The sequence below is a fragment of the Watersipora subatra genome, chromosome 3 (genome assembly GCF_963576615.1).
Source record: "Watersipora subatra chromosome 3, tzWatSuba1.1, whole genome shotgun sequence".
Taxonomy (NCBI): Eukaryota; Metazoa; Bryozoa; class Gymnolaemata; order Cheilostomatida; family Watersiporidae; genus Watersipora; species Watersipora subatra.
In genome coordinates, this window is record NC_088710.1 from 43121103 (window position 1) to 43144849 (window position 23747).

The 23747-nt window shown below is 39.8% G+C and overlaps 2 protein-coding genes across 2 annotated transcripts in view; both read right to left on the reverse strand.

Annotated features, from left to right (window-relative positions):
• LOC137391452 (uncharacterized) overlaps positions 1–4654 on the reverse strand; it is a 53909-nt gene extending 49255 nt beyond the window's left edge. The window contains exon 1 of the mRNA XM_068077933.1: positions 4507–4654. Within this exon, the coding sequence (XP_067934034.1) occupies positions 4507–4578 (72 nt within the window). The 5' untranslated portion in view covers positions 4579–4654. The remainder of the gene's footprint in view (positions 1–4506) is intronic.
• A 4790-nt stretch (positions 4655–9444) lies between these two features.
• Positions 9445–23747, reverse strand: part of LOC137390614 (mucin-21-like) — a 39343-nt gene continuing 25040 nt past the window's right edge. The window contains exons 6-7 of the mRNA XM_068076940.1: positions 13373–14196; positions 9445–9564 (exon numbers count right to left, since the gene is read on the reverse strand). Of these exons, the coding sequence (XP_067933041.1) occupies positions 9445–9564; positions 13373–14196 (944 nt within the window). The remainder of the gene's footprint in view (positions 9565–13372; positions 14197–23747) is intronic.

Consider the following 23747-nt stretch of genomic DNA (forward strand, 5'->3'; position numbering starts at 1 on the left):
ACAAAATTATTCAAGGTTGTCACAAGTTATTCAGCATGGCTTAAGCATCGCAAAAAATCTCTCCTAGTCTTTTTACATTAAAATCAACTACATAAACTTCAAATACCGAAGTCGAGGACAATCATGATTCTGATCTGGACATTATGGTAAATATTTGATTTGCAGCGCAGACACGCTTTTCCATAATCAACTGCATTACTTAATTCTTCTGTTTAAAAACTGATCGCTTTCATTAAATACTTCAGCTATTGTTTTTGTACTTACTTAACACTCGTTAATATTTTTTCTTTTTTGTGTTTACTGCAGATTGAGAATGAAACAACCTACTCCGATTACGAAAACTAGAGACAAGTAGTAATATTCATCAAGGCAGGAATATTGGCAGAGAAGCAACCAGTCAACCTAGACCCCTTCATCGACAACAACTCCTTAATATCGTTGCAGCAAACATGATTAAATTATATATTTTATTTCATGTATAGATATACTATAATTTATTACAAACATGAGTGTACAAATACAATATTTCAAATACAAATAAAATTTTACAAACGATGAACGGAGTAAATATAAACAGTTTAGTCCATATGGCGGTTGTTTAGCAATAAAATTAAACTGATACTCTTGATAAGTGAATACTAGCGTGTAATGGTGCTCTCTGACTAGTTATTTTGGTAATAGCAGCACTATATCGCTGTCACTGTCTTGGGTAGATGTTAAAGGCGATTCTCTCACTACTACACGGCTGGTAAGGAAGTTATCATCAAAACTCTCCTTGTGGCTTACTATTGCAAAGTTCTGCCGGTTGGCCAAAGATTTGTACTCTTAAAGGCGTTTTTGTTCCTTTTTTAAAAACATATATTCTCCTCGTAAGTAGCTGCGGTCACTTCAACCTCAATTTCCAGACCTCTCTAAATGATTGATGATCTTCTAAGAATGACATCTACCACCCTTGCAATCATTGTTCTTCGGGGTATGATGAAAAATCTCTCTCTCACACTAAAACAAATAATGAAGCGGTAGGGATGGAAAAAATAAGTATTGCGTTTTACCGAAGAACCAAAGTAAAATTCAACTGATTTAGTAAATGTGAAAAACTCATTACTTACCACAAGTTGTTGGCTTATCAAAGGCCTCCAAAGCGATGAATATTCGTGAAAACCTCTGGACGCAGCAAAAATTGTTTACCATAGCTTAGCATGATCACCTTGCAGTTGTAAGATAAATATAACCCGGAACACGCGGTGTGCGCATGCGTAGGAATAACGCTATTACTAGCCGCAATAGAGTTAACTTTTCCTAGAGAGTGCATGGCAGTTTTCAGCCGCGAATAAATTCATCCGCGAATATGCATGAAAAGACAATTTTCGCGAAATATAACTCCGCGAATAAATTCATCCTGCAGTAGGGTAGTTATAACTGGACAGGCAGGCATCTGAACAAACAACAAAAAACTTTGATACATATTTCTCAAGGTTGGTCATATGTCTTCTGCAGGTGCGCCCAGCTATTAATAGCGCACACTGATTATTTTACTGATGTGACTACGCGTTACGATGCCCCTGCCAAGAAATATTTTTTGTAACGCTCGATTATTATATCTTGGGTGAAGGCCAATTATTTTCAAGCGGACAATTATATTGTCACTGTATCTATTATCTATCACCATATATATATATTAAAAGATATACGTTGCTGAACTCCGTTATCCAATATCTGGTATCCGTGTTATAATAAAAACAATTCGTGAAATTTTTGTTAAAACTTTGAAGTTTACTAAAATACATACTAAAACTTTCTTCAAGAGTGTGTTTAGTAAGCTAAATTAATTTAAGACAGATTCAGTGTTTAAGTTACAAGTCCGTCTCAAAGGTAAGAACTATCTACGTAGTACATTGTAATGTTATATTATCTTGCAGATCATAGCCACAAAATGCACTAAAGTCATTGTAAGTACATATAGTTACTAAGGTTAACATAGTATTCTAGTACTATTTTCAATGATGATGATTTTTACCAGAATGTAATTGCATTGGATAATGACTACGGGTTTCTATACCATTCTATGTTTGTCTATTATAGATTACAATAATTTTGCATGCCAATACTGGCATGCAAAATTTGACATACCAACTTTTGCATGCCAACACTGAAAGGAACTAAAATCATATAATTGTATACCAAATAATTTTTTATTTTAATCGTAGAAAAATAGACTATATTTGGTCATTAATTGCTAATGATTTCACATTTACATTTAAATACCTTTAAATTTTTATTTTCCCTTCCAATTTATTTTAACGGAACACTTCTTTTAAGTTATGAAAGTATCAACTTACAGTTGTTTCTAAACCTTTACAATTGTTTTATTTATTTTTAATTAAGCTGCACAAAACCTATTCCTAATGATACGAAGTTCAAAAGTTACAGTTGTTTAATAAACTTTGAAAACCTTTACAGTGGTTTTTATTTTCTCTCCTAATTTATTTCAACTACACAAAACCTTTCTCTCATGATATGTAGTTTGAAAGTTAAAATGTTTAGAACTTTTATTACTCGCGCAACGCTGGGTAGCACAGCTAGTTTATTAATATAGGTTGAAAGTTTTAAATGTTGACAGTTGTTTTAACTGAAACAAAGTTTTCAAATAGGCTAACAACTTGAAGTAAGGGCTCAGCTCTATTGAGAGGCAGCCACACCAGCCACTTTAGCAGCTGTGGACAATCTTGTCATGGCAGACATGAGGTTACTAGTAAAAAAAATTGCTGAATCATTGAGCATCTTTATTGAAATGATATATTTCACTGTTCATGAAGATCTTGGGTACTAAAAGGCGTGCTGCAGGTGGTTACCCAAAAATCTTAATGATGGTAACAACGCTAAGTTATTGGAAACATCTAGGAAGAATCTGGACCGGGTTAAAAAAGACGAAGATTCTTTTTTAAACAGACTTGTAATGACACCTAGTTGGTACACCATAAGCCAGAGTCAAAGCGGCAGTCATCGAGGTAGAAACACCCATTATCTCTTTTCACAAATAAGTAAAGAGCACCGATAATTGTCAAGAAAATAATGATTACAGTGTTTTAGGGTGTGAGAGGCCTCATTACCATAAAAGTTTTTGAGCAGGGAATCACAGTAAACAGGAAAACTTACTGGAACTACTACACAAAGTCAAGAAGAACATTAGGAACAGGAGTATAGATATGCAATTTTGTAACACCATTCTCTACAAAGACAATGCAAGCCCCCACACTGTCACTCAAACCATTGAGACAATCAAATGACGGTTGGTGGTCGTCAATTGACTGAAAGTTAGGAGTTTTTGGACCACAAACCTTACAGTCCGGATCCTGCACTTTCCGACTATCACCTCTTTGGTGTTATAAAGTTCTATATCAAACGCATTCATATAAAAACCTATGACAAGGTCAAAGCTACTGTCAGCAAATGGTTACAAAGGCAATCTACAAAGCTTGATGCTAGTACCAAAATGGCAAAAGTGTGTTGAATTGTCTGGCAATTGCGTTAAGTCAACTCTGATTTGACTTATAATAAAATTATCTTCACTTATCCAGTCATATATTATTCTGTTTCATTTAAGCAGTAGGTGGGACTGCCATGTTTTACTAAAACTGGAACTGTTTTAAAATATTACTGTGCAAGTAGATAGGCCTATACTTAAATATACCTGTACACATGGTAAAAAAGTACAGTACAAAGTAAATGGTAATGGTAAAGCACAAAAATAATGGTATAACAGCGAAACTCGACTAGGGCAACAATCAAAGAGGTAGTAAACGATAAATGTTTTTGATCCGATCAGTGTTAGGATAGAAAAACGAAATAAAGTGCTCAGCAACAAATTTTATAGATCAATGAAGGTAAAGATCAGTGAAGCTAATTATCAAAATCTTTCTACTGATTGAAAAGCGGTCTTGAACTAATCTTGGTAGAGATTCAACTTTTATTGCTGACATAAACCAGGTCAATGTCAGGAAACTTTCATATTAACATAAAACTTCATCCTCATATGTGTCTTAGCAATCAGAATGTCAGTGTTGCTAGATATACACAAAAGAAGGCCAGCAAAATGGGTAATTGTGTAAACATGTGATGGCTGAAGTCAAAAGTACGATGAATTACTATCATGCCACATTTCTTTTGATCCTGAAAAAGTGACAACAACAAGCTTAGCCTGTCTAAAAATCTTTTGAAGACAAGCTCGTATTAAGCTGAAGGAATGTGCCCATAAGACACAAGCAATGCATTACTTTCTGATTAAACACCAGCTTTCTAAAACACTTTCTGTTGCTGAGCAAATAACGTCAGCAAGAATTGATTAATGTGAACTGCACTCTTAGCAATACTAGTTAATATTCTGTTTTACAATAGCAGAGACTGCGTATGAACTATTTACTGATACAATGTTGCAATCATCATATCAACACAATCATATAGAGCAATTATTAGCTCAAATCAATTGCAATTGTAAGCTAAATTTACCTCTCTCGAGACATTTCCAACATAGACTGTCCTTGCCAGCTCATCATAGTCTTCTGTATATCGAGCTGCCATTGCTTCAGACAAGAAACAATCAAATCACTTCCATATGAAATAAATCAGCCACTAGCCAGCAGTGCTGAAGTAGACCTTTATTTCCTACACTCTTCTAACAATGTATTGTAGCTGCAAAGGTTCCAGCTTATCCTGCTAAGTAGCAGCGCGTTCTGACAAGCTAGTTAAGCCAATGCATTGCTAGTTTTATGCTTGAGAGACAGTGAGTCATGTGAACAAAAGCCAATCATTGACACAAGATAAGGATTCAATTGCTTCATCAGTAGTTACTATTGGTAGATTCATTTGAAGTATAAATTCCCCTACATGTAAATTCTATGACGCAAAATTGCTTGTAAACTGGAAATTCCGATTTTCATAATATGTAAGTTGATTGAGAGTATAAAGAAACTGCTGTTTGCAAAAGGCTTTTTCACGGAGGCGCCATGCTAGTGTTAGTGATTAGTACGTAAGCTATTAAACAAATATTCAAATATATAGTCCTACAAGCACAGATATTAACTGATTCTTAGAGAAAACTGAGAATCGAAACAGCCTCTTGGATAACTAATGAGGCTGAACTATAGATGTAAAATGACTCTTACCCATCCTCTGGTAGTTTACAGTATCGTGCTAGAAGCTAGCCAGAAGAGTCGTTGTGATAATTGACCGCTGGCCAGCTTACTGAGCTGTTCCAGACTGAATGCATGCACAATCAGTTAAACATGAAGAAATTAGCCAGCCAGTGAGCTACTACTAAAGCCAACAGCTAAAACTGACTCGGGGTCAAGGACAAAACCAGCTCAGCTGACAAGGCTATAGTCAGATTGGTTAACAAGATTAAAGGTGGCAGCAAGGATAAAGTCAGCTCTGTTAATAAGACTATAATTAGCTCGCCTGAAGCTGATGAAATTAATGCATCGCTATCATTGTTAAAGCCAGCACAAGTGAAGACCAACACTGCTGTCACACACAACCGGTTGATCGTGAAGAATGGGCCGAGCTTACCAGTCAGAAAAGAAGAAAAAGAGAGCGGATGAGCGGATCAGAGATCACCTGGCAGTCTTTTGCATGCAATATATATAATTTTTATATATAATGTATATTTCTCAAAGTTTGTTGTCTGTCGGTCATCTGCCCTTTGGTACGTCCAGCTATAGCTATTAAAATTGTGGAATTAAAATTACGCGTTCTGATGAATGTGAACCCACAGAAATTGTGACCACTGAGCTATGCAAGGCATATTAATTACAGACATTATTATATACCGTAAAGCGTATGCACATGCTAAATAACGCAATATTTAAAACTTTATGAAATCTATTAATTTTACGAAACACAATGTTTTTTCACTTTTTCGTGAACTCTATTTTCAGTTTTCGCAAGGTTCAATTGCTAAATCACGGTGAAAGTCAAAGATTTTCAGGCAGACAAATGTATTATCTCGAGTAGAATGGCCTCTACATTCTTCCACCCTTTGGTCAGACAAAGTACCAAACAAAACAAGTCCGATATCTCATTTTTATATTTGTACCAGTATCGAAAGGTACCAGTATCGTCCTATTTAAAGTTTTGATAGATAGCTTCTGCTGGAACAGTAGCCTTTTTTATGCACACACACGCACGCACGCACAGACACACTTCTATGCAAGAATTGTTATTATTAATTTACCATATTCAGAACTGTTGTTTTGATTTCTCAGTTTGTATTAATTGTATCATTAACGAATCATCGTTTATTGTAATCGTAGCGAAACAGACTTAATTTAGCTATTACTTGCTGATTATTTCACATTTACATTTAAACCCTTTTATAATTGGTTAACTTTTTAAAAAACTTATTTGACCTGCACAAAACATTTTCCTTGTGTTGCGAAGTTGAAAAGTTAGTTGTTTGACAAAGTTTGAAAACCTTAACAATTGTTTTCATTTTCTGTCTTAATTTATTTCAACTACACAAAAAACTTCTCTCATGATATGTAGTTTGAAGGTTAAAATGGCAAATGCTGCTATATGTTAAATACAAATCAATTTTCTGTCCCAAGACCTTTTTATTACCTTAGCAACGCCGAGTAGTACTGCTAGTATTTGTATATGGATATACCTATACTATCTGTACTAAGGCCATTTCATCTGTTTTGAAACGTAGCCCATTTTTCACTGCTATGTCCTAGTTCAGGACAAGGCAGTGAAAAAAAAAAATATATATATATAAAAACCTCATGCAGCACTACTTTATGAGTGAACCTCAAAAGTGGGGCTACATGGGAAGGTTGCGTCAACTGTGGATAAACATGCGCCCTGAATTGCCACTAACCGCTAAACAACTAGCTCACTAGAGTAACATATCAAGCGGCACGTCATATCGGAACTTGAGGTAGATGAAATTAGGGAACAGTTCACTCAAGTAACTTCGACCAACGAAGTGTGCATATTAACACACACTGTCACCCATACACAATCTTGAGTTGACTCACGGGTTGAAAAAAACATGCACTTTGACCTTGACCCAAGGATGAAAGAGCTTGCAAAAAATATCATCAACAAGATGCCAGCTGCTAATGATTATGGAAGCAAGGTATCACTACGGAGAGTTAACAAGGCCATACCTAAGAAGCTGTTAGAAGACATTAATTTGGCACTGAAGTCGATCTCAGCTGGATCAATCAGTGAGACAAATGCCCTAATCTACAGTACAGCAATCGTCATCTTGGATGCAATGGGTATTAAGCCACTGCCAATAAGGCTTCAAGCCATTCCATCCTGGCAGCTGAGGCTACAAAATAAGATCAAGGACTTGCGCAAGAAAGTTAGTAGGCTCAGTGAGAGATCTAACCACAGTTTGGGGCATCCAAAAAGGGAAGCCACCATAGAAGCTCTAGAATCTGTCAAACAGCAACTAGTAGCACTCTCGGCACGACTGAAGCAGTACACCAAAGAACGGGATAACAGAGAATGAACAAACTGTTCATCAATAAGCTATCTAGAGTGTATTCCCAGTTCAAAGGTGAACTGCGGAGGCCAATGTCAGGTCCTCCCCGATCCAGCACTTCAAAGTTCTGGAAGGACATCTGGGAGAAAGAGTCTACTCATAACAACACTGCAAATTGGCTGAAGAGGCTTAAAGAGAGCCAGCAACACACTGTGGCTCAGTAAGAACTCACCATCAGTAAAGTGGACATCAAGTGCAGAGTGCAGCACATGAAAAACTGGGCAGCACCTGGCCATGACATGATACAAGCCTTTTGGTTAAAGAAATTGACATCACTTTACACTAAAATGGCTAAGCAGATGGAATGCCTAATAGAAGAAGGCGACCAGCCGGAATGGCTGACCAAAAGACGAACTGTACGTCTGATAAAAGATCCAAAGCAGGGGCCGATTCCCAAAAACTATCGGCAAAGACCAATAACGTGCTTGCCAACCACCTAGAAACTGCTCTCAGGAATAGTTGCAGACAAACTGGAAGAGCACATGAGTCACTCTATGACCAGTGCTCAAAAAGGAAGTGGGCGCAACCCCCGAGGAGCTAAACATCAGTTACTGGTGGATCGGACGGTATGTCAAGACAGCAGAAAAAGGCATACCAGTCTTGCCATGGCTTGGATTGACTTCAAAAAGGCCTATGACTCAATTCCCCATAGTTGGATTCTTTAGTGCCTCTGTAAGTACAATGTTCACCCTGCTCTTGTGGCATTCATCAAGATGTCAATGACCAAATGGAAGACGGAACTGGAGGCTAATGGCAAAAAGCTGGCGAGTGTACAAATTAAGCGAGGCATCTATCAAGGTCACTCCTTATCACCGCTGCTCTTCTGCATATGCCGAAACCCTCTAAGCAATATGCTGGAAAACACTCAATACGGGTACCAGTTTGAGAGTGGCACCAAAATAAACCACCTTTTATACATGGATGACATCAAGCTGTACGCTAAGAAAAAAAGGGACATTGATTCGCTAATATACCTCACTCAGGTATACAGCAAGGACATCAGAATGACCTTCGGTATAGAGAAATATGAAAGGCTAATTCTTAAGAAAGACCCTTCTATACTCACAGATGGCCTAAGAATGCCAAATGGTACCATCAAAGATATAGAAGAAGGGTACAAGTACTTGGGGATAATGCAAAGCAACATCAACCATGAAACCGAGGTACGTCACAAAGCCATTACCGAATACAAAAAACGCCTTCGGCAGGTCTTACGGAGCCAGCTCAATGCCAAGAACCAAGTCATGGCAATAAATACCTACGCACTTCCAGTAATAAGATATCCAGCAGACATAATAAAGTGAACTGAGGAAGCCATCAAGGAAACAGAAATAGCAACTCGTAAACTGCTGACCATGCATGAAACACTCCACCCAAAATCTGATACTACTAGATTGTCTCTCGATAGAAAAGATGGCGGTAGGGGACTAAAAAGTGTACAACAGACAGTGAAAGAGGAAGAACAAAGCATCAAAGCCTATGCAGTCTCCATGGCCACTTAAGATACGTTGCTAGCTGAATTTCAATCGGCTGCTCTGACAATGGAGCTTCGCTCTGATGATGAGGAAATCGACTGGCACATGAAACCTCTTCATGGTGCTTACCACCGACAAATATCTAAGGTTGGCAATCTTCACCAGACATACATGTGGCTGAACAAAGGAAACCTAACAGCCAAGACAGAGTCGCTAATCATGGCAGCCCTGGAGCAAGTGTTCCCAACAAGGCAACTCCAAACAAAAATCTATCACACTAGAGACGATCAGAGATGCAGACTGTGCAAAGATGCCCCTGAGACCAAGCCCTCACATCATCAGTGGATGCAAGCAGCTAGCAGGAAACGCATACACTGAGCGGCATAATCAAATCGCAGTAGTTGTGTATAGATGTAGTGTCTATGTGATGAATATGGCCTTAATAAACCCCAACACTGGTGGGAAGCTCTTGGTAACGTCATTGAAAACGACCGCTCTAAGATCCTCTGGGACTTCTACATCCGGACTGACAAGCATGTCCTAGCAAACCAACCAGATATAGTGGTGGTGGACAAGGAGAACAAGAGGGCTACTATAATAGATATAGCAGTACCCAATGACTACAATATAGCCAGCAAAGAAAAAAAAATGTAGAGAAATATCTCCCTCTTGGAGAAGAGATTGAAAAATGCTGAGATGTAAGAACAACTGTAATTCCAGTAGTCATTGGGGCACTGGGCGCAATAACACCGGTGCATAAAATGTGGCATGCCCAAATACCGACAAAAATCAACTCAGGTGAGTTGCAGAAAAGTGCGCTATTGGGAACAGCTAAGATCTAGAGGCGAGTGCTCAAACTCCCAGGTCTCTGGTAGGAGACCCGAGTTAGAGCAGAAATTACCACCCATGCGAGTTAACCGGGGTGAGAAAACAATTTTTTATGTATATATTATATATATGTATATACTATATATATATTTATTATATATACATATATTTACCATAAATAGATAAATATATAGTAACTAAATGCAGGTGCAAAAGCATATAAAAAGATAACTCTACACTGAAAACCTTAAAGATAATTAGTGGAGTATGGAATAATAGAAAAAATATTTGGAAAGTAAATTTTCAGTAAAAAAAATCTGTTTCCTGTGATGCCCTCCTCAGGCAAGGTTTGACGAAAATAAAAAGCTGTACCAAAATGCTAGAAATGGGCTCGAGGTTTTAATCATGTGGTTTAGTGCTGAGTGTAACCGAGAAGATAACTCCTCCCATGTCTGTGATTTGTATATATATATTTATATAAATATTTATATACACACACATATATATATATATCAATATATATATATATATAAAAATTGTTTCCTCACCCCGGATACCCCGTATGGGTGGTAAATTCTGCTCTAACTCGGGTCTCCTACCAGAGACCTGGGAGTTTGAGCACTCGTCTCAAGATCTTAGCTGTTCCCAATAGCGCACTTTTCTGCAACTCACCTGAGTTGATTGTTGTTGGTATTTGGGCAAGCCACATTTTATGCGCCGGTGTTATTGCGCCCAGTGCCCCAATGACTACTGGGATTACGGTTGTTCTTACATTCCAGCATTTTTCAATTTCTTCTCCAAGAGGGAGATATTTTTCTACCTTTTGTTTTTCTTTGCTGGCTATATTGTAGTCATTGGGTACTGCTATATCTATTATAGTAGTACCCAATGACTACTATAATAGTAGTATCTATATATATATATATATATATATATATATATATATATATATATATATATATATATATATATTGATCTAAGTGCTTGTTGGTTTGTCGATCCGTCGTCCGTATTCCATTATTAGCAATAAAATTATAGGAATGAAAAGACCACCTCACACTGGAATTGAGCTCGGAAACTGGTTTTGACAGAAAAAGTTTTGCTATCCCCTACGCCACGAGTCAAACTTGCTATACAGTGTAATAATTATGTACATAGTTGTTGAATATGCCAACATTTAATGGCATATGGTGGCAATGGCAAAATATGCACGCTTCATGCTTCAGTATTCAAGCTTGAACTACTAATTTGGACTTTGACTACTGGACATAATATCATAAAATAGTGTTATCACTGTATTTAAAAGTATAAAAACAATACATCAACACTAAAGCAAATAAAACTGAAACTTTCTCTAAAATCAATCTTTCAAAAAGCCGTGACAACAGTCCACTGCACAAAGGCTCATTTTCTTTATAAATTGAATTAGCTATCTCATTATTTTTTTATTTTTGGATTTGTTTGAAAAATATATTTATTGTAAGTATACGCTTTTGTGTTTAGATGTAGTGAGCTTCTCACGTGTAGCATTATTATTATTATTATTATTATTATTATTATTAGTGTGTTTTTATTATTTCAAAGCTAGATTTGGATTCCAAACTTTTTCTTTTGCCACAATCTGTGGCCATACAATTAAAACATTAAACAAGTAAATCTTTTAAAAATTGACTTTTTGTAGAGAAATACAACAGAAATGTTTGCCACACCCAACGTAAAATACAATATTGCAGGCGTGCTGGCAAATTGCAGGAACCAACCTTATGATGGAAACACTGTTTTAGTGTGATCGCTCACTGCATCAGTTGCGCTTTGATGCTGGTTCAATACAAAATTTAGTGCAAATAACTGTAATAAAATTTGAAGCCTTGGAAATAAATCAGCCTTGCAATCATTATTGATTAAATGGTATTTAAGGAGCTAATAGGACTGTAGTTTTCTGATCATTTTTATAGCCCAACTTATATTGACATGCATAAGCAATAGATAAAGTAATTTGGAATGTATAATATCGCAATGAGCTTGGAGAATGTTTGTAGTTTTGTGTGTTAGTTAAGTAACACTTTTAACAGTCAAACAGTTAGTCAATGACTTCAATGTAAAAACCACTTTACCTGCGTACTGACATCTTAGCTTACATGTAGCTTTAATTATTTCATTATTGCAAGCTTGTTTGTGATAAGTGGTGTCATTCAGACATATTATATCCATGCAAGTTTGTGGCTCACAATAATACTGTTTTATTGTGTGTAGAAGATGTTTTGTGTTCATTCGTTATTATTGTAAAGCAACGAATTGAACGACTTCTACTGAAAAACGTTGGATCTAATGTCAGTTAAGCGCCTCTGTTGCAAATTAAGCGTGGTTCTCATATCAGTTGAGGGAACCACACCCCCCCCCAGTAATCTCGCGTTGCAAAACACTTGTGGCTCTAAACTCGGCGGCTTGTGTTTACATCAAATTGTGGTTTGATGATTTCATAGAACCGGTCACATGCTGGTTTAAAAGTGCTGACCATTTTAAAAAGGTTTTCCAGTAGCTCCTTGCTAATGTTGAACAGCACTGAACTCTCACATTTAAGGCCAGCATCTACTGGGTATACTGAGTGTGCCTGTGCTTGTGGAGTGCTACAGAATGTCCTTTGGTGGTTACATGAAGGTGTTAAAGCATAGACTGCATAATATGCTTGAGTTGAGACAAACACAAGTTGTAGAAAAGAGTGCAAGGCAGCTATGAAGGCATTGCTGACTAAGGACTGCACTCACCATAGAAGATGCCTCTCCTCAATTATAAAACTCCTAACCCAGTCTGCCAATACCGGCTGCACTTCTAGTTATTTAAGGAGAACATCGACGGCAGAACGGAAAATCGAACTGATGAAAAAAGATGACTCAACTGATGAAGACTCCTCAGATAACTAACTTTTGCAATTCTAAGGGGTTCAGGCACATGAAAGGTAATTGGTATTTGCTAAGCTGCCTGCAACCACACCGCATATATTCAATAAAAAAAAGTAGCATAAAAGCGGCAAGAAAGAAAAAATATTTTTAGAATAAATTTTTTCGCAGTAAGTCGGTTATGGCAACAATATGTTAAAGCTGCTGTTTTTATTTCGAAAATCATTTTTTTAGCCTAAGTGTAGGCTTTGAGTTTCTTACTCACATGTGTGTTACTGGCTCCCTTATATAGTCATTGTTGGCAACTATCATAGTAGCGTTACTAGCGGCGGTATTACGAGCGGCAGTGTTACTAGCGGCGGTGTTACTAGCGGTAGTGTTACTAGCGGCGATGTTACTAGCGGCGGTGTTACTAGCGGCGGTGTTACTAGCGGTAGTGTTACTAGCGGCGGTGTTACTAGCGGCAGTGTTACTAGCGGCGGTGTTACTAGCGGCAGTGTTACAAGCGGCGGTGTTACGAGCGGCGGTGTTACTAGCGGCGGTGTTACTAGCGGCGGTGTTACTAGCGGCGGTGTTACGAGCGGCGGTGTTATGAGCGGCGGTGTTACTAGTGGCGGTGTTACAGCGGTAGTGTTACTACCGGCGGTGTTACTAGCGGCGGTGTTACTAGCGGCGGTGTTACTAGCGGCGGTGTTACTAGCAGCGGTGTTACTAGCGGCGGTGTTACCAGCGGCGGTGTTACTAGCGGCGGTGTTACTAGCGGCGGTGTTATTAGCGGTGGTGATACTAGCGGTGGTGTTACTAGCGGCGGTGTTACTAGCGGCGGTGTTACGAGCGGCGGTGTTACGAGCGGCGGTGTTACTACCGGCGGTGTTATTATCGGCGGTGTTACTAGCAGTAGTGTTACTAGCGGTAGTGTTACTAGCGGCGGTGTTACTAGCGGCGGTGTTACTAGCGGCGGTGTTACGAGCAGCGGTGTTACGAGCGACGGTGTTACTAGCGGTAGTGTTACTAGCGGCGGTGTTACTAGCAGTAGTGTTACGAGCGGCGGTGTTACTAGCAGTAGTGTTACTAGCGGTAGTGTTACTAGCGGCGGTGTTACTAGCGGCGGTGTTACTAGCGGCGGTGTTACGAGTGGCGGTGTTACAAGCAGCGGCGTTACGAGCGGCGGTGTTACTAGCGGCGGTGTTACTAGCGGTAGTGTTACTACCAGCGGTGTTACTAGCGGCGGTGTTGCTAGCGGCGGTGTTACTAGCGGCGGTGTTACTAGCGGCGGTGTTACTAGCGGCGGTGTTACTAGCGGCGGTGTTACTAGCGGCGGTGTTACTAGCGGCGGTGTTACTAGCGGCGGTGTTACTAGCGGCGGTGTTACTAGCGGCGGGGTTACTAGCGGCAGTGTTACTAGCGGTGGTGTTACTAGCGGCGGTGTTACTAGCGGCAGGGTGTACTGGTGAAATAAATTTAGGCATATTTTGCGGCTGAATTTATCCATAATTTTTTATTTAAGCTGTTTCCTCTGTACTATTTGAGGTTCTTAAAAATGCCTATTAATATTGCGCATATTTTTCCTCAGACTGATGTGTTTACATTTTTGTATCTGTTATCAGGCTAAAAGTTTTTAATGTTTTGATTCTTGTTATGAAACAGCATAAATTAGTAAAGATGAGTACTGCTAGATTTATTGCTAGAATAATGAGGTTTTCTACCTGTTTACTATAGCTAAAGCAACACAGGATTGATTTCTCAGAATGGATAGTTTCAAAATGACGGGCAAGAGTATTATGAAGTTTTAAAAACTTTTATTATGAAGCTCACCAATATTAGACAAAGAAAGATTTTGGAGATCTTTTGAAAAATAGACAGATTTGTGCTTAAATCAACACGATGACGATGAGTTCTTTAAATGATCTACAAAGTGCACTCATTTTTCTGATGGTTTTCTAGTGTCATTTTACTACACAGTACCATAAATTTATTCTCATGACCAAACACAAGCGAAGCGATTGTTTGGGAGATTCATGATAAATGCATATGTGCACACAACTCATGAAAGTTATTCATCAACAATTATTCTCAAACCCATGTCTTGAAATCTCATCAACAAATTTGACCATTTTTCAATGGATTCGTTTAAGTATAATGACGATACAAAACACATATAAACCTGTTTAAATATGTTACCAAGTCTTTATTATTTGTAGAAAAATTCCTAAACCTTACCCATCTGATTAGATTATACACAAATAGACAGATTAATGTGGCCTAAAATCATTATTAAAACTTGACAAGCCTTATTTTTATCAAAATTAAGACCGGCAAACGAGACGCCGAGCGACAGAGAATAAAACCATTAAGTCGTGCGCATTTCACACAAAAAAAATGTGCACATTTTACCAGTCTATAGCATTGTCCAATTGCCGAAGGTTTCTGTAATTAATGTAGAAGTACTGAAAAGTAATAGTTTCTTTTTTGCCGATTTCAAAGTAACTGACATTTTGGACCCATAAGAGTAGTTTGGTATTCCAACTGATGTCCAAAGCAGTGAAAGTAAAAGAAATGACAATGATATTTTTTCTAACGATTCTTATGAGATTATTGCAATATTTAATCCCGCCACCAAACAAGAGTGAAACGATTGATTGGGAGAATTATGATAAATGCACATGTGCATACAACTCCCGAAAAATTATCTGTTAACGGCCGTCACCAAACCCTTGCAACGAAATCCTATCAACAAATTTAACTATTTTTTAGTAAAGTTGTTTAAGTATAATAATGATACAAAATGCATATAAACCTATTTAAATATGTTACCAAGCCTTTGAAAGGTTACCGCAAATTCCTAAAACTAACCCATCTAATCGGATTATACATAAATAGACAGATTTATTAGGACAAAAATCGTCACAAAACGCTTGAAAAGCTTCGGAAATTGAAACGCCGAGCGACAGATAATAGAACGATAAAGTCTTGCCACAAATCGCCACAAAACGCTTGAACAGCTTGGTTTATTAATAGTTTCAACCGACCTACGAAACGCCAATAAAGCCGTGCGACAGATAGTAGAACTGTTTACTGTGTACTGTATGAGGCGTAGACCGATTTACAGGTACGAAAATGTGGTACACAGTTTACCAGCCTACGTTTTTGTCCAATTACCGAAGGTTTTTCAAATTATCTAGAACATCAGCCAGATTTCTTTACATCTTATCTACAAGGTAGGGCGTTACTACAACGCCCTTTTATGACAAGAATATTTTTTTATTTCACTCCATTTTGCATAAAACTTCCAGACGCATAAATGCCAACGCTTGCTCTCTGTTTCATATCGCTATCAAAACCATTCTACATTCATCACAACACAACCAACTTTCAAACTGTATATTACACATCAGTTTGCCGTTTAACTTTTAATATTGCATTTCAGAGATATAATAAACATATTTCTTTATTGTTGGCATTGTTGTTGTTAGTTAAATTACGTACAGTAGGTTAGGTCTACAGTTTGAATTAATATTTATTTTATTATTGTAAAACATAAGTTTGAGATAGTTAAATATTTATTTTATTAATATTTATTTCTGTTACATAACGCTGTCAAAACCGTTCTACATTCAACACAACCAACTTTCAAACTGTATTTTACAATATATTTTATTTTTAATATTGCATTTCAGAGATATGATAAACATATTTCATTATTGCTGTTGTTAGTTTAATTACTTACAGTAGTTTAGGTCTGCAGCTTGAATTAATATTTATTTTAACCAACAACCAACTTTCAAATTGTATATTACACGGCAGCTTGCCATTTACTTTTAATATTGCATTTCAATATAATAAGAGATATAATAAACATATTTCATTATTGCTGTTGTTATTTAAATTACGTACAGTAGTTTAGGTCTACAGCTTGAATTAATATTTATTTTATTATTGTAAAACATAAGTTTGAGATAGTTAATTATTTATTTTATTAACATTTATTTCTGTTACATTTCTGTTATTTATGTTGCGCCTTTTTAGAGTCGTGCTCCCTCAAATTTATTTTATATCATCTCAAACAAGTCTCATTTACATTATACTCTGTCAATTCCTGCTGAGAACTACTTTTTCAACAACCAACAGTACCCTTTCTTTTTTCCATTATTACTTTGGTCGTGGGCTGTATGACAGTAGAATTTCTAGTTATAAGAATAACTATTTGATTTTATAAGATTTAATTATGACAATAATTATTTGATTTTAAAATATTTAATTATAAGAATACGCATTTGAGTTTACAAGATGGAAGTATATAGTGACCGATGTTGGACAATATGTTACTGTTATTATTTTTTCTAAATACCTTTGTTAAATAGATTTTCTAAAAATCTATATAAATATCACAACTTCTTGATATTGTTAGCTATGAGGTTTGGAATGTAAACATAATTGTGCATTGGTTTTCTATTATTACTGTATTACTATATTAATGATATTTGTTATTCTAATAATATCAGTGCATTTTACTTCTAATATTGCATTTCTTTTATTGCTGGGGAGAGATATTAACATATAATCTTTTCCTTTCATTATTGCTGTTTGTTGTACATAATAACACCCTCTACATTGCAGCTACCATTGCAGTTATCCCATTGCACTGCAGTGCCATTTGACAGCTAATATTGCATTTCTCAACCAGCAGTACTCTTTTTTTTCCAATATCACTTTGGTCATGGGCTGTATGACAGGGAATTTCTAGTTTTATGTTGGTCAGCAGCAAATCTAATAAGTATTTTTTAGTATTTTAAAACTTTGATAAATAATGTTTTTAGAAATAACTTCAAGGTAAGGTAATTCTGCAAAGTCGTGATGTTAAGCGAATACTTAAGAAAAAAATGTAAGATGTGAAGAGCTAACAAATGAGTAGCCAAAACTTTAATGGCTTTTGCAATAGAAGGTAGAAAGTATAATACGTTTTCTGCTACAGTGGCTTCAAGTGAAGATCTAGTTGCACTGTGAACTATTTAGTTAACACGAAGTGAAAGTGTAGTTTATGTTTGTTGAGCAAAGAATGTGTAGCTATTTTAGGAATGCAAGCAGTTATTATTTCATTCTTGATTGCTTATAGCGTTGCCTAGCTTGGAGGTATTCTGTTTAAACCTTACAGGGGAACTAGTATTATGCATTAACTTTTTAGCTGATATGAGGAAGATTTCACAGACATAAACATTCAGACTTGTTGCATACATTCAAGTTTCTTCTGAAGTGATGTTTATAATATGTAAACCTTTTACTGTGCTATATAACATATTATCAAAATATTTGCACTATATGATTAGTAAAATAATTCATATAAATACGGTATTTGTCATTCTTGCTTCTTTTAGGCATTTTTTAACTTTGTGTACTTGGTAGACTTAAAACGTATGAGTGGATAAATTATTGAAAGTATTCGCTGGTTTGACAGGATGTTTTGCTGTATGAGCTTTTGTTCAATAACATTTTCTTGCCCCAAAATCACTAGCTAATGGTACCGAGGCTACACAGCATCAGTGCTCTTGTTCTTTTCTGTCACATAGAATGGAATGCCATTTTTCATTAATAGAGTAACCTAACGGATCTTTACGTGACACTAAAAATCTAGCTACTAACTTGTGGTAGGTCTGCTAAACTCTCCAAAACAATTGATTACATTTATAAAAATCGATATTTTTTTATTGTTTTAAAAACATATTTTGGTACGTATTTAGGTTTTTTTCTGAGAGTTTACAAAACAAGCAACGTACTTGGGCTTTGCTTAGGTCTCATTTATAGGAGAAATAAAGTCCGTCTAGCTCAGTCAAGCAAAGTGAACAGATGCTCCATCGGTATACAAAAGCAAAATGCAGACATAAAGTTGGTGACTAAAGGAAAAAATATTGTAGTATTGCCAGACTTGTATACTTAGTGACAATTTGCTAAGGGTGCGATGTCAGTGCCACTAGTTAGCTGGCCTATGGTGTGCTTTCTGACCATAGCTACTGCTGGTAGCGCTGTTTGGTCAATCTCTGGGAAGGTGAAAACACGTTTATTGAGTGTATTGAGTTACTTTGTGATACACAACACTGTCAAGGTATTTTATAGGTAAATTAGACACGCTGATTCCGATTTTGTACTAAAAATAAAGATTAGTCCACTAATTTTCAAAGTCATAAAGGCTCTTTTGAATCGTTTCAATATCGGTCTCGCAAATAACACGATCGGCACAACAAGCCCCGCCCATAAATATGTGGCGTACGCTAGCTTTTTAGGAGGTTGGAGTTGTTGGAGGTGTTTAGTCCGATTTAGGATTATAGAGGCGGGTGTCTTAAAACCCATTATTATCTAAATCCAGCTTTCAAAATAATCTGAGTCTTTTATGAAAATGGATAAACTATTTAAAATTGCCCGTAGCTTGTTACAGGATGTTTAATAGGCTGAACGCCGAGAAAAATGAGCTCAAAAAAGTGTGTTAACAATGTTAGCTTATGATAAAATCACGCTTTTTTGAGCTCTATTTTTGGCGTTCAGCCTTTTAAACATCCTGTAACAAGCTACGAGCAATTTTAAATAGCGTATCTACCTTTTATAAAATACTGAGATTATTTTGAAGGATGAATTTAGAAGATAATGGGTTTTAAGACACTCATCTCTATCATTCTAAATCAGACTAAACATTTTAATTTCCATACTTAAAAAGTTAGGCTACGTCACATATTTATGGGCGGAGCTTGTTGTGCAGTTTGTGTTGTTTTTGAGACCAATATTGAAACGCTTTAAAAACAAACTTCATGATTTTGAAAGTTAATGAACCAATCTTTATTTAGAGTACAAAATCAGAATCAGCGTGTTTGATTTACCTAGAACATACGATAAAAGCCTTGATAAAAGAGTTATGGTTTAAGCATGCACCTGTGAGTTTGGCGGACCATTAGAAAAAAATCTGGTTGAGAAATTTAGAATCTGAATAAATCTTAAGATTGCCCAAGTGGTTATTAAGTCGTTAGAGGTAGATGAACTGTTGCAGTTCAATAAACTGGTCAAAGTTGCGTCTGTCTCAGAAATGAAGGAGAAAATGAACGCAATGTCTTCATATTATCTGATAGTACAAGTGGCTGCTGTTAGAAAAGGGCACCTGCTAAAAAAAGATGAATTTTGAATTTATAACAAGAAATTTAGAATTAGTTCTGCCTCAAACAAGTTATCCTACAGGTACATGAGTTACAAGCTTCTAAGTAATGATAAGCATAATCTAGCACTAAACCACACTTATATAATCTTTCACAAAAAAGGACATTGTGCCAGGGTACAAGGTTTTGTAAAGAAGCACCTACAGTGGCGGAAGGGAATGATGACAACTTCTTCAATGTTGATGATGATCTTTATGTCCTCTTGGCCCAAATGTGAGGAGTAAAATGGCAAAGTGTGAACTTAACATAATGGGTGAGCTAGTTCCATTTATTGTTGATACAGGAGCTTGCAGCAACATAACGAGTGTTGATCACTGCAACAAGCTTAAAAAGAAAATATACCTGTAACCTGTTACTGATGGTGACAATTTGTTTGGCTACAGCTGCAAACTTAGGCTAAATATTCTGGGTTCAATTAATGCTGCAGTAAGTTAATGTTGTTTTCTAGGTGTATAATAATATAGCTAAGTGTTTACTGAGCCATGAAACAGCTGTTAGGCTGTTGTTTGTGTCAAAGAGTAATAGCGTTGCGTTTAATGTTTTGTCTAATATTATCAATAGTTTTCTTGAAGTTTTCTAAGGGCTGGGCAAACGCAAACGTTGAAGAGTGAAATTTCACATTGATTCCTGTGTGGAGCCAGTGGCTCAACTTCTGCAGAGGAAATCGTTAGAACTCAGGGATAAGCTACAACGCAAACTAGAGTTTAATGTTTGGCTGATGACGGCTGATGACGGCTGATGACGGCTGATGACGGCTGATGACGGCTGATGACGGCTGATGACGGCTGATGACGGCTGATGACGGCTGATGACGGCTGATGACGGCTGATGACGGCTGATGACGGCTGATGACGGCTGATGACGGCTGATGACGGCTGATGACGGCTGATGACGGCTGATGACGGCTGATGACGGCTGATGACGGCTGATGACGGCTGATGACGGCTGATGACGGCTGATGACGGCTGATGACGGCTGATGACGGCTGATGACGGCTGATGACGGCTGATGACGGCTGATGACGGCTGATGACGGCTGATGACGGCTGATGACGGCTGATGACGGCTGATGACGGCTGATGACGGCTGATGACGGCTGATGACGGCTGATGACGGCTGATGACGGCTGATGACGGCTGATGACGGCTGATGACGGCTGATGACGGCTGATGACGGCTGATGACGGCTGATGACGGCTGATGACGGCTGATGACGGCTGATGACGGCTGATGACGGCTGATGACGGCTGATGACGGCTGATGACGGCTGATGACGGCTGATGACGGCTGATGACGGCTGATGACGGCTGATGACGGCTGATGACGGCTGATGACGGCTGATGACGGCTGATGACGGCTGATGACGGCTGATGACGGCTGATGACGGCTGATGACGGCTGATGACGGCTGATGACGGCTGATGACGGCTGATGACGGCTGATGACGGCTGATGACGGCTGATGACGGCTGATGACGGCTGATGACGGCTGATGACGGCTGATGACGGCTGATGACGGCTGATGACGGCTGATGACGGCTGATGACGGCTGATGACGGCTGATGACGGCTGATGACGGCTGATGACGGCTGATGACGGCTGATGACGGCTGATGACGGCTGATGACGGCTGATGACGGCTGATGACGGCTGATGACGGCTGATGACGGCTGATGACGGCTGATGACGGCTGATGACGGCTGATGACGGCTGATGACGGCTGATGACGGCTGATGACGGCTGATGACGGCTGATGACGGCTGATGACGGCTGATGACGGCTGATGACGGCTGATGACGGCTGATGACGGCTGATGACGGCTGATGACGGCTGATGACGGCTGATGACGGCTGATGACGGCTGATGACGGCTGATGACGGCTGATGACGGCTGATGACGGCTGATGACGGCTGATGACGGCTGATGACGGCTGATGACGGCTGATGACGGCTGATGACGGCTGATGACGGCTGATGACGGCTGATGACGGCTGATGACGGCTGATGACGGCTGATGACGGCTGATGACGGCTGATGACGGCTGATGACGGCTGATGACGGCTGATGACGGCTGATGACGGCTGATGACGGCTGATGACGGCTGATGACGGCTGATGACGGCTGATGACGGCTGATGACGGCTGATGACGGCTGATGACGGCTGATGACGGCTGATGACGGCTGATGACGGCTGATGACGGCTGATGACGGCTGATGACGGCTGATGACGGCTGATGACGGCTGATGACGGCTGATGACGGCTGATGACGGCTGATGACGGCTGATGACGGCTGATGACGGCTGATGACGGCTGATGACGGCTGATGACGGCTGATGACGGCTGATGACGGCTGATGACGGCTGATGACGGCTGATGACGGCTGATGACGGCTGATGACGGCTGATGACGGCTGATGACGGCTGATGACGGCTGATGACGGCTGATGACGGCTGATGACGGCTGATGACGGCTGATGACGGCTGATGACGGCTGATGACGGCTGATGACGGCTGATGACGGCTGATGACGGCTGATGACGGCTGATGACGGCTGATGACGGCTGATGACGGCTGATGACGGCTGATGACGGCTGATGACGGCTGATGACGGCTGATGACGGCTGATGACGGCTGATGACGGCTGATGACGGCTGATGACGGCTGATGACGGCTGATGACGGCTGATGACGGCTGATGACGGCTGATGACGGCTGATGACGGCTGATGACGGCTGATGACGGCTGATGACGGCTGATGACGGCTGATGACGGCTGATGACGGCTGATGACGGCTGATGACGGCTGATGACGGCTGATGACGGCTGATGACGGCTGATGACGGCTGATGACGGCTGATGACGGCTGATGACGGCTGATGACGGCTGATGACGGCTGATGACGGCTGATGACGGCTGATGACGGCTGATGACGGCTGATGACGGCTGATGACGGCTGATGACGGCTGATGACGGCTGATGACGGCTGATGACGGCTGATGACGGCTGATGACGGCTGATGACGGCTGATGACGGCTGATGACGGCTGATGACGGCTGATGACGGCTGATGACGGCTGATGACGGCTGATGACGGCTGATGACGGCTGATGACGGCTGATGACGGCTGATGACGGCTGATGACGGCTGATGACGGCTGATGACGGCTGATGACGGCTGATGACGGCTGATGACGGCTGATGACGGCTGATGACGGCTGATGACGGCTGATGACGGCTGATGACGGCTGATGACGGCTGATGACGGCTGATGACGGCTGATGACGGCTGATGACGGCTGATGACGGCTGATGACGGCTGATGACGGCTGATGACGGCTGATGACGGCTGATGACGGCTGATGACGGCTGATGACGGCTGATGACGGCTGATGACGGCTGATGACGGCTGATGACGGCTGATGACGGCTGATGACGGCTGATGACGGCTGATGACGGCTGATGACGGCTGATGACGGCTGATGACGGCTGATGACGGCTGATGACGGCTGATGACGGCTGATGACGGCTGATGACGGCTGATGACGGCTGATGACGGCTGATGACGGCTGATGACGGCTGATGACGGCTGATGACGGCTGATGACGGCTGATGACGGCTGATGACGGCTGATGACGGCTGATGACGGCTGATGACGGCTGATGACGGCTGATGACGGCTGATGACGGCTGATGACGGCTGATGACGGCTGATGACGGCTGATGACGGCTGATGACGGCTGATGACGGCTGATGACGGCTGATGACGGCTGATGACGGCTGATGACGGCTGATGACGGCTGATGACGGCTGATGACGG